This window comes from Sciurus carolinensis, chromosome 6 (assembly GCF_902686445.1).
Source record: "Sciurus carolinensis chromosome 6, mSciCar1.2, whole genome shotgun sequence".
NCBI lineage: Eukaryota > Metazoa > Chordata > Mammalia > Rodentia > Sciuridae > Sciurus > Sciurus carolinensis.
In genome coordinates, this window is record NC_062218.1 from 57,851,300 (window position 1) to 57,864,049 (window position 12,750).

At 37.9% G+C, this 12,750-nt stretch overlaps 1 protein-coding gene across 1 annotated transcript in view; it reads right to left on the reverse strand.

The window, feature by feature from the left end:
• Positions 1-12,750, reverse strand: part of Iqgap2 (IQ motif containing GTPase activating protein 2) — a 280,459-nt gene that overhangs the window by 29,980 nt on the left and 237,729 nt on the right. Inside the window, exons 23-28 of the mRNA XM_047555267.1 lie at positions 10,193-10,356; positions 8,029-8,253; positions 6,420-6,560; positions 5,973-6,057; positions 5,063-5,295; positions 2,639-2,771 (exon numbers count right to left, since the gene is read on the reverse strand). Coding sequence (XP_047411223.1) covers positions 2,639-2,771; positions 5,063-5,295; positions 5,973-6,057; positions 6,420-6,560; positions 8,029-8,253; positions 10,193-10,356 — 981 coding nt within the window. The remainder of the gene's footprint in view (positions 1-2,638; positions 2,772-5,062; positions 5,296-5,972; positions 6,058-6,419; positions 6,561-8,028; positions 8,254-10,192; positions 10,357-12,750) is intronic.

The following is a 12,750-nucleotide window of genomic DNA, read 5'->3' on the forward strand; positions in this document are numbered from 1 at the left end:
GCATTATAATTGTACACAATAGTGGAATTTGTTATATATTTGTACATGTACGTAATATATATAGTTTGGCCAATATCACTCCCCAGCATGTCCCTCCTCCCTCCCCACCTCATACTCCTGGGTCCCTTTCCTCTACTGAGCTCCCTTTGATTTTCATGAGATTAACCTCTATCTTTCTTTTCCTTTTTCTCTCTACCTTCTGTATTTGAGAGAAAACATATAACCCTTGACCTTCACAGTTCGACTTTTTCACTTAACATAATGGTCTCTAGTTCCATCCATTTTTTTGCAAATGGCATAATTTCATTTTTCTTTATGGCTGAATAAAACTCTATTGTGTATATACACCACATTTTCTCTCTCCATTTATCCACTGACAGACACGTAGGCTGGTTCCATAGTTTGGCTATTATGAATTGTGCTGCTATAATCGTGGGCATGTGTGTATCACTGTAGTATGATGACTTTAATTCTTCAGGATAAATACTGAGGATAGTGTAGTTGGGTCATATGGTGCTTCCATACCTAGTCTTTTGAGGAAACTTCATACTGATTTCCAAAGTGGTTGTACTAATTTACAAACCCAGCAACAGTGTAAAAGTGTTCCTTTTTCTCCATATCCTCTCCAACACTTATTAGTATTTGTATTCTTGATGGATGCCATTCTAACTGGTATGAGATGAAGTCTCAGTGTAGTTTTGATTTGTATTTCCCTAATTGCTAATGATGTTGAACATTTTTTTCATATATTTATTGGCCATTTGTATTTCTTCTTTTGAGAAATGTCTGTTTAATTCATTTCCCCATTTATTAATTGGGTTATTTGATTTTTTTTGAGTACTTTATTTATTTTAGATATTAATCCTCTGTCCAAGGGATTAATGACATCTCTGTCAGAAGGACAGCAAAGATTTTCTCCTTTTCTGTGGGTTCTCTCTTCATATTCCTAGCTGTTTGCTTTGCTGTGCAGAAGCTTTTTAATTTAATGCCCTCCCAATTATTAACTCTTGGCATTATTTCCTGAGTTTTAGGGGTTCTACTGAGAAAGTCATTGCCTGTGCCTGTATGCAGGAGTGTTGATCCTAAGTTTTCTTCTAGGAGTTGCATAGTTTCTGATGTAATTCCTAGGTCTTTGGTCCATTTTGATTTGATTTTTGTGCAGGTGAGATATAAGGGTCCAGTTTCATTCTTCTACATATGGATATTCAGTTTTCCCAGCTATCTTTTTTTCCAATATGTTTTTGGCATCTCTGTCAAGGATAAGATGACTGTAAGCGTGGCGTCTGTCTCTGTATCTTCTATCCTATACCACTGGTCTATGTGTCTGTTTTTATGCCAGCACCATGCAGTTTTTATTACTATAGCTCTGTAGTATAATTTGAAGTCAGGTATTGTGATGTGTTCAAGCATTGCTTTTTTGTTTAGAATTACTTTGGCTATTTTGGGTCTTTTATTCTTCCAAAATGAATTTTAGGATAGTTTTTTCCTAGTTCTGTGAAGAATGTCATTGATATTTTGATGGGAACTGCATTAAATCTGTGTATTACTTTTGGAGGTATGGTCATTTTAAGAATATTAATTTTGCCAATCCATGAACATGGGAGGTCTTTCCATCTTCTGAGGTCTTCTTCAATGTTCTATAGTTTTCATTGTAGAGGTCTTTCATAGATTTATGTCTAGAGATTTTGTTTTTTAGACTATTGTGAATTGAATTGTTTTCCTGATTTCTTTCTCAGCAGATGCATTGTTGGTATATAGGAAAGCTATTGATTTTTGTATGCTGATTTTGTAACCTGCTACTTTGCCAAATTTATTAGCTCTAGAAGTCTTTTGGTGGAGTTCATTGGGTCATCTAGGTATGGAATCACATCATGTGCAAACAGTGATAACATGACTTCTTCCTTTCCTACTTTTATCCATTCTATTTCCTTTTCTTGTCTAATTGCTCTAGCTAGAATTTCTAGGACTATATTAAACATGAGTGGTTAGCATGGACATCCTTGTAACCGATTTTAAAGGAAATGCTTTCGATTTTTCCTCATTTACTGTGAGGTTTGCTTTGGGTTTCTCATATTTTTGCTAGGGATTTCTTTGGCTATTCTGTCTCTCCTATTCTGGGAGCGATTCTTTGTAAGAGGCTACTATTGGTGTTTTCTTGTCTTCCTTGAATAGTCTATTTTCTACCTCTCTAGGTCCAAACCTAACATTGCTTCTTGATCTTTTGGCTAGGACCAAGTATAGTGCACCCAAACACCAAAACAGGGAGAACATTCTCATTTCTCCAGAAAATGACTAGAAAAGTTGTGACTTTCATGAAAGGGGCAGAAACAGGTATGGATCTAGGTAGCATGGCTCTGGTGAGAAAACTCCAGGGTTTTTCCTTGTTCAGGGCCTAAACATTATATTTACAATCTGACTTTGCAAATGAATCATGTCAAAAGTAACCTTTATTGTTTAGGAAAAGGAGTTTTATTAATGTCTAAGAGTTAGGAAATAAACAGTGGAGGGCTTTTTAGGATTAAAAACATGAGTATTAGAACATGCATATCACAAGTCCTGTAGAGACAAAGCATTTTCAACTGAACAGACATCTGAACCATGGGTCCATCACCAAGACCCCCCCCTCAGTCCCACTTACTGAATGTGTGTTGATGATTTCTTCAATCGAGATATAAATGACTGGTTTGCTGACTGTCACCAAGTCTGTGTATTTGTCCATATTAAACTTTTCTTCAGGCTCAGGGACATTACATGCTTCTTTGAAATAATTCCTAACAAAGGGTGAAGAAGAGTCTTATGTTACAGTCAAATCTGTGAGTGAAATTGCTTTATCAAACCAGGAAATTTTGAATGATGGTTAGTACTTTTTCTTTGTCCCAAACCTTGGGGGAGACTTATTAGTTTCTTCCAGACTGGTTACTGACTATGGGAGCTCATCCTCAAACAGAACTGGAGAAGAATAATAGGGGTGGTGAGGTCCCATTTATGAATCATTGTGATCAAATCATTGGCATATTATCTTAAAATGTTATTTTAAAATTGGTCCCCGAGGGACTGGGGATGTAGCTCCATGATAGAACATTGACACACTGCATGACACACTGGGTTCAATCCCCAGTACCACACATACACACAGAGTTCTGGGTATTTAACTAGAAATATCAAGACTAATAGTTCTAATTTTGTGTGCTGGGATTGAACCTAGGGCCTTGTGCATGAAAGTACACACTGCACCATTGAATAACATCTCCAGTCCCAAGATGAATAATTCTTGATTTGAGAATCAAGTCTTTGTAGAGAATACAACCCAAAAGGTAATTCATCAAATTTGCAACTTTAAAGTTCCTGGGCCTACACCACTGTAACTACTGCCTTGATAGCGATGGGAGTTAAGACTACTCCATTCTGGCGTGATTCAAGCAATAGTTGCTGGCCTGTAGAAAGACTATTAAAGCCACACAAACGAATCCATAAAATGCCACCGTACTCAGACCCTAAAAACTCTAGTATTTCAAACTACGGTAAACATAGACAGACAGATGAAAAAGAGCCAGGCATCCTGTGACGACAGTTTAAGAGAAGTCCCAAAACACCTTTGCACAGTTGGTGTGTGCATGTTATTCTGTAGTTTTAAATGTTTCATAGATCTGAAATCATTCCTGAAATCTCTCGAAAGAGCACTCAAGGCTTATACACAGAAATGACTTCTCCCTTCCCAACCCGGGCTGGGGGAGGTGAGACAGCAGAAGTTATGTGGTGGTGGGGAATCATGCTCCCCATGACAATGGGTCCGTCTTCTTGTGCTGTTTTGGTTATAATTATTCACGGTGAATTGAGAAGCACAAAGAATAAATATGAGTGAAAGAGAAAAAGGATGAATTTAAGACGAGGCAAGGGGAAGTGTTAGTTTTTTTCTTTTTTCCTTTTTAAATGAAGAGCTGGGAACACAGACGGCAGATAATAATTCAATAAAAAAGGAACTGAAAGGGAAGTTTTAACAATATTCAAGAGTTTGCAAGAAATATCGGCAATGGATATCACTTTTTCAGTCACTGAGAAGAACTAAAACAAGCAGCTTGAAAAACCAAAATATGCTATAGTCAGAGGACTGGGCTAGCTTTCTCACAAAAGGCTAAAATTTCCAGATAGGGATCATGATCGTGAACTACCTTTAGTGGTAGACAAATCACTAACCCAGAGGAAACTGAAGAATGGGCAATTAGTCTCCAAGTGAGTCTCCAAGTTTGTGTCACACTTGTACAATCTGCTGTAGACAAGAGAACAAACAGATGCCAAGATGAAACTGTTCCATCACAGAGCTTCCTGACAGGATTGTAAACCTTACTTGCTGACTCACTCCATTCTCCTCCCTATGTAATGATCGGTGTGATAATTTGGAAACATAAAGTCAATGTGGTTAAATCTTATTTAGATAACTAAGAAAGGCTTGAGAACAGGACAGCACACATGCACACACAATCATCTACAAATATAAAATCGGGGATTTTCCCAACCTTTCAAAATGAAATACTCCATTTCCTCTTGTTTGTTACAGATAAGGCAAATTCTTCCTGACAGGAAAACAACAAACTAACCCTTTTCTTAAGTTCAATGAAACAGAAATCGACTATTTTGAGTGTTTGATTCTAAGAAGTACAAGTCTGGGGCTGGGGATGTAGCTCAGTTGGTAGAGTGCAAGCACAAGGGCCCGGGTTCAATCCCTAGCACGGCAAAAAAAAAAAAAAAAAAAAAAAAAAAAAGTAAGAGGTACAAATCTGTAACATATCAGGAAGAGTAAGTATTTCATTTTCCAGTAGCAGAAGTTATACATGTAGGAAGGACTTAGTGGGGCAGGAGTGCTGTGGGTGGGGAAGGAACACCTGGGCATCAGCAAACCAGCCTGCTCTCCCTTCCCTTCTCTTTCCCTTAGTGGCAATTGATAGAAGAAATGCATGGAACCACTTGGGGTTCCTGTCTTCCATCCCCTCGATACCAGCTCCAGGCACACACTGTTGTTGCCCACCTTCCTGCATATTTCTTCAAAGCTAACAGTCCCTCTTACCTGAATTTCTGATATGTCTCTGATAAATAATCGTTCATAGATGAGAGATGCTCATTTTCTCCTTCAAACATCTTGTTGGAGGCTGCATGCTGAAGAACCTTGGCCACTGAACCTAAGTTTCTCCTTTGGTCAGAATTGATCTGACCTCCAGCTGTCATGTCAATGATATCAAAGCCATCCGGAGCTACAATGGCTGGGTTCTTGTACCGGTAGTACAGGAGGTTTCCAACAATCTGAGATGATGCAAAAGGGATAAGAACATTTTTAAGAGAGAAAAATCTAAGAGTTCTGGTTGTTTTTTGATTAAAGTATATACTCATCACATTTCCCAAGGGAAAATGGATCATTTTGAACATTTTCCTGTTTTTTTATTTTTTTATTTTGGTTCCAAGGATTAAATACATGGGTACTTTACCACTGAGCTACATCCCCAGCCTTTTTTATTTTTTATTTTGAGACAGGGTCTATCTAAGTTGCTTAGGGCCTTGCTAAGTTGCTGAGGCTGACTTTGAACTTGTGATCCTCCTGCCTCAGGTTTCTGAGTTCTTGAGATTACAGGTGTGTGCTAGCACACTCTGTGCAGATCATTTTCTGATGTGTATCCTAACAAGACATTAAGTAAAGGCAGTGAATTTAGCCATATACTAATATATTTAACAAATCTACTTTTGGTAAAAAAAAAATATGCTGATTACCCCCAAAATATTCTAATATAAAAAACTGCAGTAATATCTAAGATTTCTAAGTTTACCTTAGTATAATGAATAATTTTAATAGTCTTTAGAAAAAGAAGTCCTGAAGCTTATTATAAATAGTCATATGTGGGAAAAAATCTTATTAAATGGTATGTTGGTAATTTTGGTCAGACCCCCAAAAAGAAGCTATGGTGAGATTACCCTTGAAAATCTACCTTTAATAGCTCATCTTCTGTGGCATCAGGGAATTTCTCATGGATCGAATTCTTCAGTACTTTGGCTATATACCTCAATCCATAACTACATATAAAACAGATGACAAAAGAAAATAATGGAAAAAGGCTAAGTGAGGAAGAAACAAACAGCAATTGTTCCAGTCAACTAAAGCTGAGCAGTTTTCCTAAAAATTAAACATAAAATGAGATGGTAATGGAATCACAGGACTTCCACTGATGATAATAACTGAGCAGTGTTTGTGGCTGTGACCGAAGTCTCATTCCTTCTTTAGAGAATAGTTGTGAATTTAAAAGATAAATGAGGATCATCTTAAAATAGTTAACATGATATGAGGAGAACCCCTGTCTTCACCGCAGGGGCTTATCTTACACAGGATTCTGAGAACTTCAGCAAAGAATGCTACAGTTGCTACAAATCCAACTTACGGTAGTAGATCAAGGGAAGAAATGATAGAATTCAGGACTTTGTCGGTGACTCTTCTCAGGTTCTCAATGGATGCCTCTAGTTTGTTTTTCACTTCTGGGTATGTTAGGGCTTGTTCTGTGGTCACATCATAAGGCAGCTTGCTGCAAACACAAGGACTTTACATTAACTGGAGCCTCAGGTATGAATATTAGTACTCCTTCCAAGTTGGCTCTACAGGTGAGTTATTTGTAGAATTGGATGTTGCTCACTGACTCCAATAACACGATTCTGTCCAGTGAAGTGTGCAGACATGCCTTCTGCCACCAGTAGAGCAGGAAGGATTCCAGGACTCCCTCCAGGCTCTTTGAAAATATAAAAGGCAGACCTAGGTAATGCAGATCCAGCTAACGTGTGTGTGTGTGTTGCTGGAAGTTAGACTCAGGGCTTTGTGTGTACTAGGCAAGAGCTCTACCACTGGGCTGGGGATATGGCTCAGAGGCAGAGTGCTTACCAAGCATACACTAGGCCCTGGGTCCAATCCCCAGAACAGCCAAACAACAACCCAAACTCTACCACCAAACCATACCCCTGGATCCTATTTTCATTAAAATTTTTAATTATTATTAAAAGTACTATGATCATTACAAAAAAATTACACAGAAGTGAATAAGAAAATACCACAAATACACGGAATCAATTTTCATACATCTGCATAACTTTTCAAGTACTCCTCTACGCAGGTGTGTATGGGCCCCATGTATTCATACATATGAAGCAATTTGTGTATATACCCATTCCATACAGATCCTATGTGTGTGTACATATACATAACCAATGTTTTTAAAAAAGATAATGGTTATTACACCTAACTACATCATGAAATGTTTTTCAAGTCTATATATATATATATATAAATATATATACATTTATAAATATATATTTATATATATTTATATCACTATTACAATTATTTAATAAATTCCTCAAAGCTAAATATTTTGACTTTTCCTGAATTTTCACTCTTAGAGTTATGACAATCATATATATAGTTCTCTGTGCATATCTTAAGTATTTCATAAGACAAACTTTTGCAAGAAATTAAGCTAGGATTGATGAAATCCACAAATCACCACCCAGAATAAGCCCATTCTAACTGAATTCTTTTTTTTTTTTCCGGTGCTGGGGATTGAACCCAGGGCCTTGTGCTTGTGAGGCAAGCACTCTACCAACTGAGCTACATCCCCAGCCCCTAACTGAATTCTTAATACTTACACATAGAAATTGCTCAGTTGGTAACTAAATGAGGATTCTTATCAGGTGAAGAGAAAGCATATACCACCTCTAGGTACAGGGTTAGTAACACATGGGGAATAAACAAGGGGGAAAATTACAAAACCTGTGGCATTGGAGAGCCACTGGTTCTAAAGTTTGAAAATACCATTTAGTATCAAGATGTCCAAAAGTTCAAGAATATGATATATACAGGATGTAATATTTTGCATTGAAAACTGACTTTTCACAGTAATTTTTTTTTTTTTGGCTTAACAAAGTTCAAGAGTATACATCAATGAATATGTAAAAGTGATCAAAAAACATCAGTGAAAACCAACATCTTCCTGACTTCGTTACCTGGCCTCTCCAGTTTGTGTTTCTAGTTGGTTCACCCAAGCCTTATACACCTCTACAGGGTTGGTGTTGATGATCAAGGACTTGTCATCAATGATTTCTTTCACCACTGGAGCCAGGAGTTGGCGCAGGGTATTCTGTCCTCGGGCACCTCTGTTGAAGCTGACCACCATCTTGATGACTGTAGGGTTACCAGTAACTATGTCCTGTACCTGGTCCACCTTTGATCTAAACAAAGCCCAAGCCAAAATTAAATGGTTTGATTCTATAGATAGAGTTTTAAACACCGTCTACTCTCCCTGGCAGGCAAAAGCATTGTAGAGTTTAATTTTTCTCCATAAAAATCAAGGTTGGTGCGATTTAAAAAAAAAGCATTATTTGCAAGATGCATTTCTTATCTGAACATTTTAAGGATCTAAAAATAACATCCCAGCTTCAATTTCAATCTAGAAGGCAGGTATGAACTGAAATGAACCAAGACCAACACTACTGGGTGACACTATACGAGGACTGCATCATTTTTAGTTACCAAATTTCAAAAATAACTTTCTTGATCAAAAGAACTGTCTCAACATCTTCAGATCTCACTCAACTCATTACAATGCAGCTTCTAGTCACAGTGCGTGACTGAGAAAGCTCTTCGTGACTCTGATAGCTGCCTTTCATCACTTCTCTCCTCTCTCCCCTGTGTAACCCCTACTCTCCTCCCTCTTGACCATTCTCCCCCTTTTCCACTCCTTTCCCTTTAGAGTCTGGTTCTTACCTTTCCTAGTCATTCCTTTTTACTTCCTTTGTTGGCTTTTCTTCCCAGTTTTAAATTCTGTTTTCTCTCCCTTTTTGACTAATTTTATGCGCAAGTAGAGCAGATGGGATGAAACCAGAGGGCAAACAAAATAATAACTGGCCATGCTGTCCCCTCAGAATTCACTCACTTGTGCAGATTCAACAACTGTCCTTTTAGGACTTGTCCTCTGACCTCAATTTCTAATCTATACTTCCTTCCCAGGGGCCAGTCTGGCATTTCCAATTTTCTCCTCTATATTTTCTGTATTCTCCAACTACAGCTCAAACTCACTGTGTTAAAATCTAAACTGTATCTTTTTTCTTCTGACTCAATTTCAGTTCATCCTGTATGTACACTATTGGTAAATCAGTCTTCAAAGAAAACCCATATGGTCATGTCAATATCCTGCTCAGAAACCTTTCACAGGTCCCCAGAAAGTAAATGGAACCTCAAGACCTGGGCCTGTGCTCTATGTCTCCCATGATCTGGGTCTAGCCCATCTTCCCTGCTTTATCTCTTCTTTCTCACACTTTTGTTCATTTTCCACCACTATTTCTCTATCTCATCTTATTACAATTGTAGTTATTCCTCAAAGTTTTTGGTCAAGCTGCTCCTCCTCTTCCATAAAATCCCTTTCAGTAGACTAATGGGTCCTCTTCTTTCCAGCTGTCTAATCTGCTATACTGCATTTGTCATTCATTTAGTTCTTACACATTCCCCACTGCAGGGCACTGTACTTCTCATGCCTCATTATCCCTCAGGCCAGCTTACAGACACCCACTGGGCAGGGCTGCCTGGCTCGTCTGCTTCAGAAACCCATAGGGACTAGCAGAGTGTAAGTTTCCAGGAAATTAGGCAGGCAATTAAGGCCTATCTTGGCTTAGGACATTTCTCAAGTAATTTTTTTTGGGGGTAGATATTTGTTATAGTTAACTGCACACTCTCATTAACTAAGAGAGAGAGAATAGGTTAGCAAAAGCAGTTGAAGTTCTAGTGAGAACTTTAGCAGAGATCATGTTCATGATCGATATCCCACCTGTTTGTAGCTCTATTTCTTAGAGAGTTTTAATAACGTACCGTTTCTCATTGACTGTTAATAAATTTTTGGTTTCCAATTGTTGTAGACATACAAAATAAAAAGTTAATTTAACCCTAGAAAAGGGATCACTGGTGGGAAAAAGTTGTACCTGAATATAGTTCTAACAATGCAGAAATGAAACAATAATTGAAATTCCATTTCAATCTCAAGCAATTTCACATATTTTAATATGCATGAATAACATATCACAACAATTTAAAAATTATTTTAGTAAATCTGAGACAGTCACCACTAACAAAATGACCTCTGCATTGGTATCTTTACATACATGTTTGTATACATACTTTATTTCTTCCTCCAGAGCAGTTTTAAAAAGCTTGAGGAGTAAGAACTCTTCCCGCTGATTAGAGGCATAATTGTACAGTGTAAAAATAACAGTGTCCATAAATTTAGTTGACTTGTTCTGTGGCATCTGGAAAATCAGCTTAGCCAAGTATAAAGGGTTGGTCTAAAAGGAAAGAGGGAAGAAGAAAACAGAACCCCCCCCAACTATAGGTTAATAAATTATTAAAGCAGAAAACAGTATCTGATTCCCTGCTCTTCAGTGACTTAATGTCATTAAAAGCATATAAACAAGCCAGTGCAGTGGCACATGCCTGTAATCCCAGTGGCTTGGGAGGCTGAGGCAGGAGGATCTCAAGTTTAAAGCCAGCCTCAGCAATTTGGCAAGGCCCTAAACAACTCAGTGAGAACCTGTCTCTAAATAAAATTCAAAATAGGGTTGGAGATATGGTTCAGTGGTCAAGTGCCCCTGAGTTCAATCCCCAGAACCACTCCCCCAAAGTATATAAACAGATACCTAACACATAACCTTTAAGAGGTATCAGATAATATTAAGACCATAGTATAAAATAAGCTATATTAGTTATGATAGGCTTTGTTATATCCTGTATTATATATTTACTACAAATATATACACCCTTTGAAGTCACATATTAATATTATTGTAGAGATAAAGAAGAGAGGGGGTTAAGCCCATGGAATCTGGTATCCAAAAAGACTGACAAGAATGAACTAAGGCAATACAGATTGGCCTAGAATGACTGATAGATAAATAAAGGAAAGAGAACACCTGAGACTAGAAAGAAAAAGGCCGTGGTCGTGTGGAGACAATGAGATGGCCATGGTAGAGTGAAGCAGGAGGTTGTAGAGAGGGGTGAAGGTCAGGAGAGCCGGTGAGGAAAATTCCAGAAAGACATGACCAAAACGATTTCAAAAGACTGACAGTAATTCAGAACAACAGATGTGGAGCCCTGACCCCTGAGGATGGATTCCATTAGACACAGCACCGCCTTCATAGGATTTTCCTCCAGCAGCTACACAGATGCAGTGGAGGTTAAAAGAGAAATAACAGTATTTAGAGAGGAAATAATTTGTATAGAGAAATTTAAGACTCCTTCTCTTCATCATCCTCATCTCTCCCTCCCTTCCTCCTTCTATCTCTTTTGCTCTCTTATTGTGGTACTGGGGATTGTACCCAGGGGCTCCCGCATGCTAAGCAAGTGCTCTACCACTGTTACATTGCCAGGCCTTTTTGTTTATTTTTAAAATTTTGAGATAGAGTCTTGCTAAACTGCCCAGACTGGCCTTGATCTTGCAACTCTCCTGCCTCAGCCTCCCCAGTGGATTACAGGCATGTGTCACCATGCCTGGTTTCATTTTCCTTCTGAAGAGAAAAGAAAATGTTTAATTTACATGCTTGAAAACTAGTATTCACCTAGTATACTCTAGCAACTAGTTAGGCTTTAAAGCTTTCAGGAAAATCCAAATTTTAGTTTACTTACTACTTAGGTTTAATTTTGAGCTCATAACAATGGATTGAAATTTTATGGAGCAGCAGCTCGAGAACTTTTTTTTTTGATAGCTCTGTAATGATTCTTTTCTAACACTAAACATATGGAAATTATGAGAAAGGAAACTCACTGTAGGACTTAAGAAGACTACTTGCCATTTCTCCTAAGGTGACCCCAAATCTTTAAACTTTGGCTGATACTGCAGTGATGAGCCCAAAGCAAACCTTCACTAGCTGACCTGCTGCTGTGGTGGGCAATGCCTAGTCCATTTGCTCTTCTGTAATTTCTACATTGATCTTAGGGTAATGTCTCAAAAAGAAAAAAAAAAAAAAAGATAGGGGAAAAGGTGGGGAAAAATACAAACAGACACTTTACTTCATATAACTGAGTGATCCTGCCCTGGGACTATCAGTTTGAGATAATTTGGGGCATAAAACTTGATGGAGTTATTCTAAACACATTCCTGTGCCTTTTCTCATTTCCATTAATGAGCCTTCACTTACAACAAAACAAGCAAGTCCAAGGTCAGTGGCTAAATTTTTACTTTTCTTTCTTTTTTTTAAAAATTTTTTTTCAGATATTGATAGACCTTTATTTTATTCATTTATTTGTATGTGGTGCTGAGAATCGAACCCAGTGCCTCACACATGCTAGGTGAGCGCTGTACCACTGAGCCACAACCCCAGTCCAAATTTTTACTTTTCTTATGACTAGTTCTATTAAATTTAGAACAACTGAATCTTGACCTACAGAAGCTTGGATTTTCATGGATGTAAAAAATAATAAGTCCCTAAGATTAAATTTCCAACTGGTGATTGACTACTAATTGAAATGAGTCAGACATAAAATCTCCCCTGCCAGAAGTGAGCCCCCTTTGCTTCTGCAAAGGTGGCTGGTGTTCAACAGTAGATTCCACAATTTTAAGTATTGCTATTTTTCCTTCTATACTGCCCCGTGGTGGCCATCTCCGGCACCTACATCTGTTTGAAGAAGATGTTTTCCAATTAAAACCTTATTATTCCAGGTAGAGAATTCTTGAACCTGAAGCA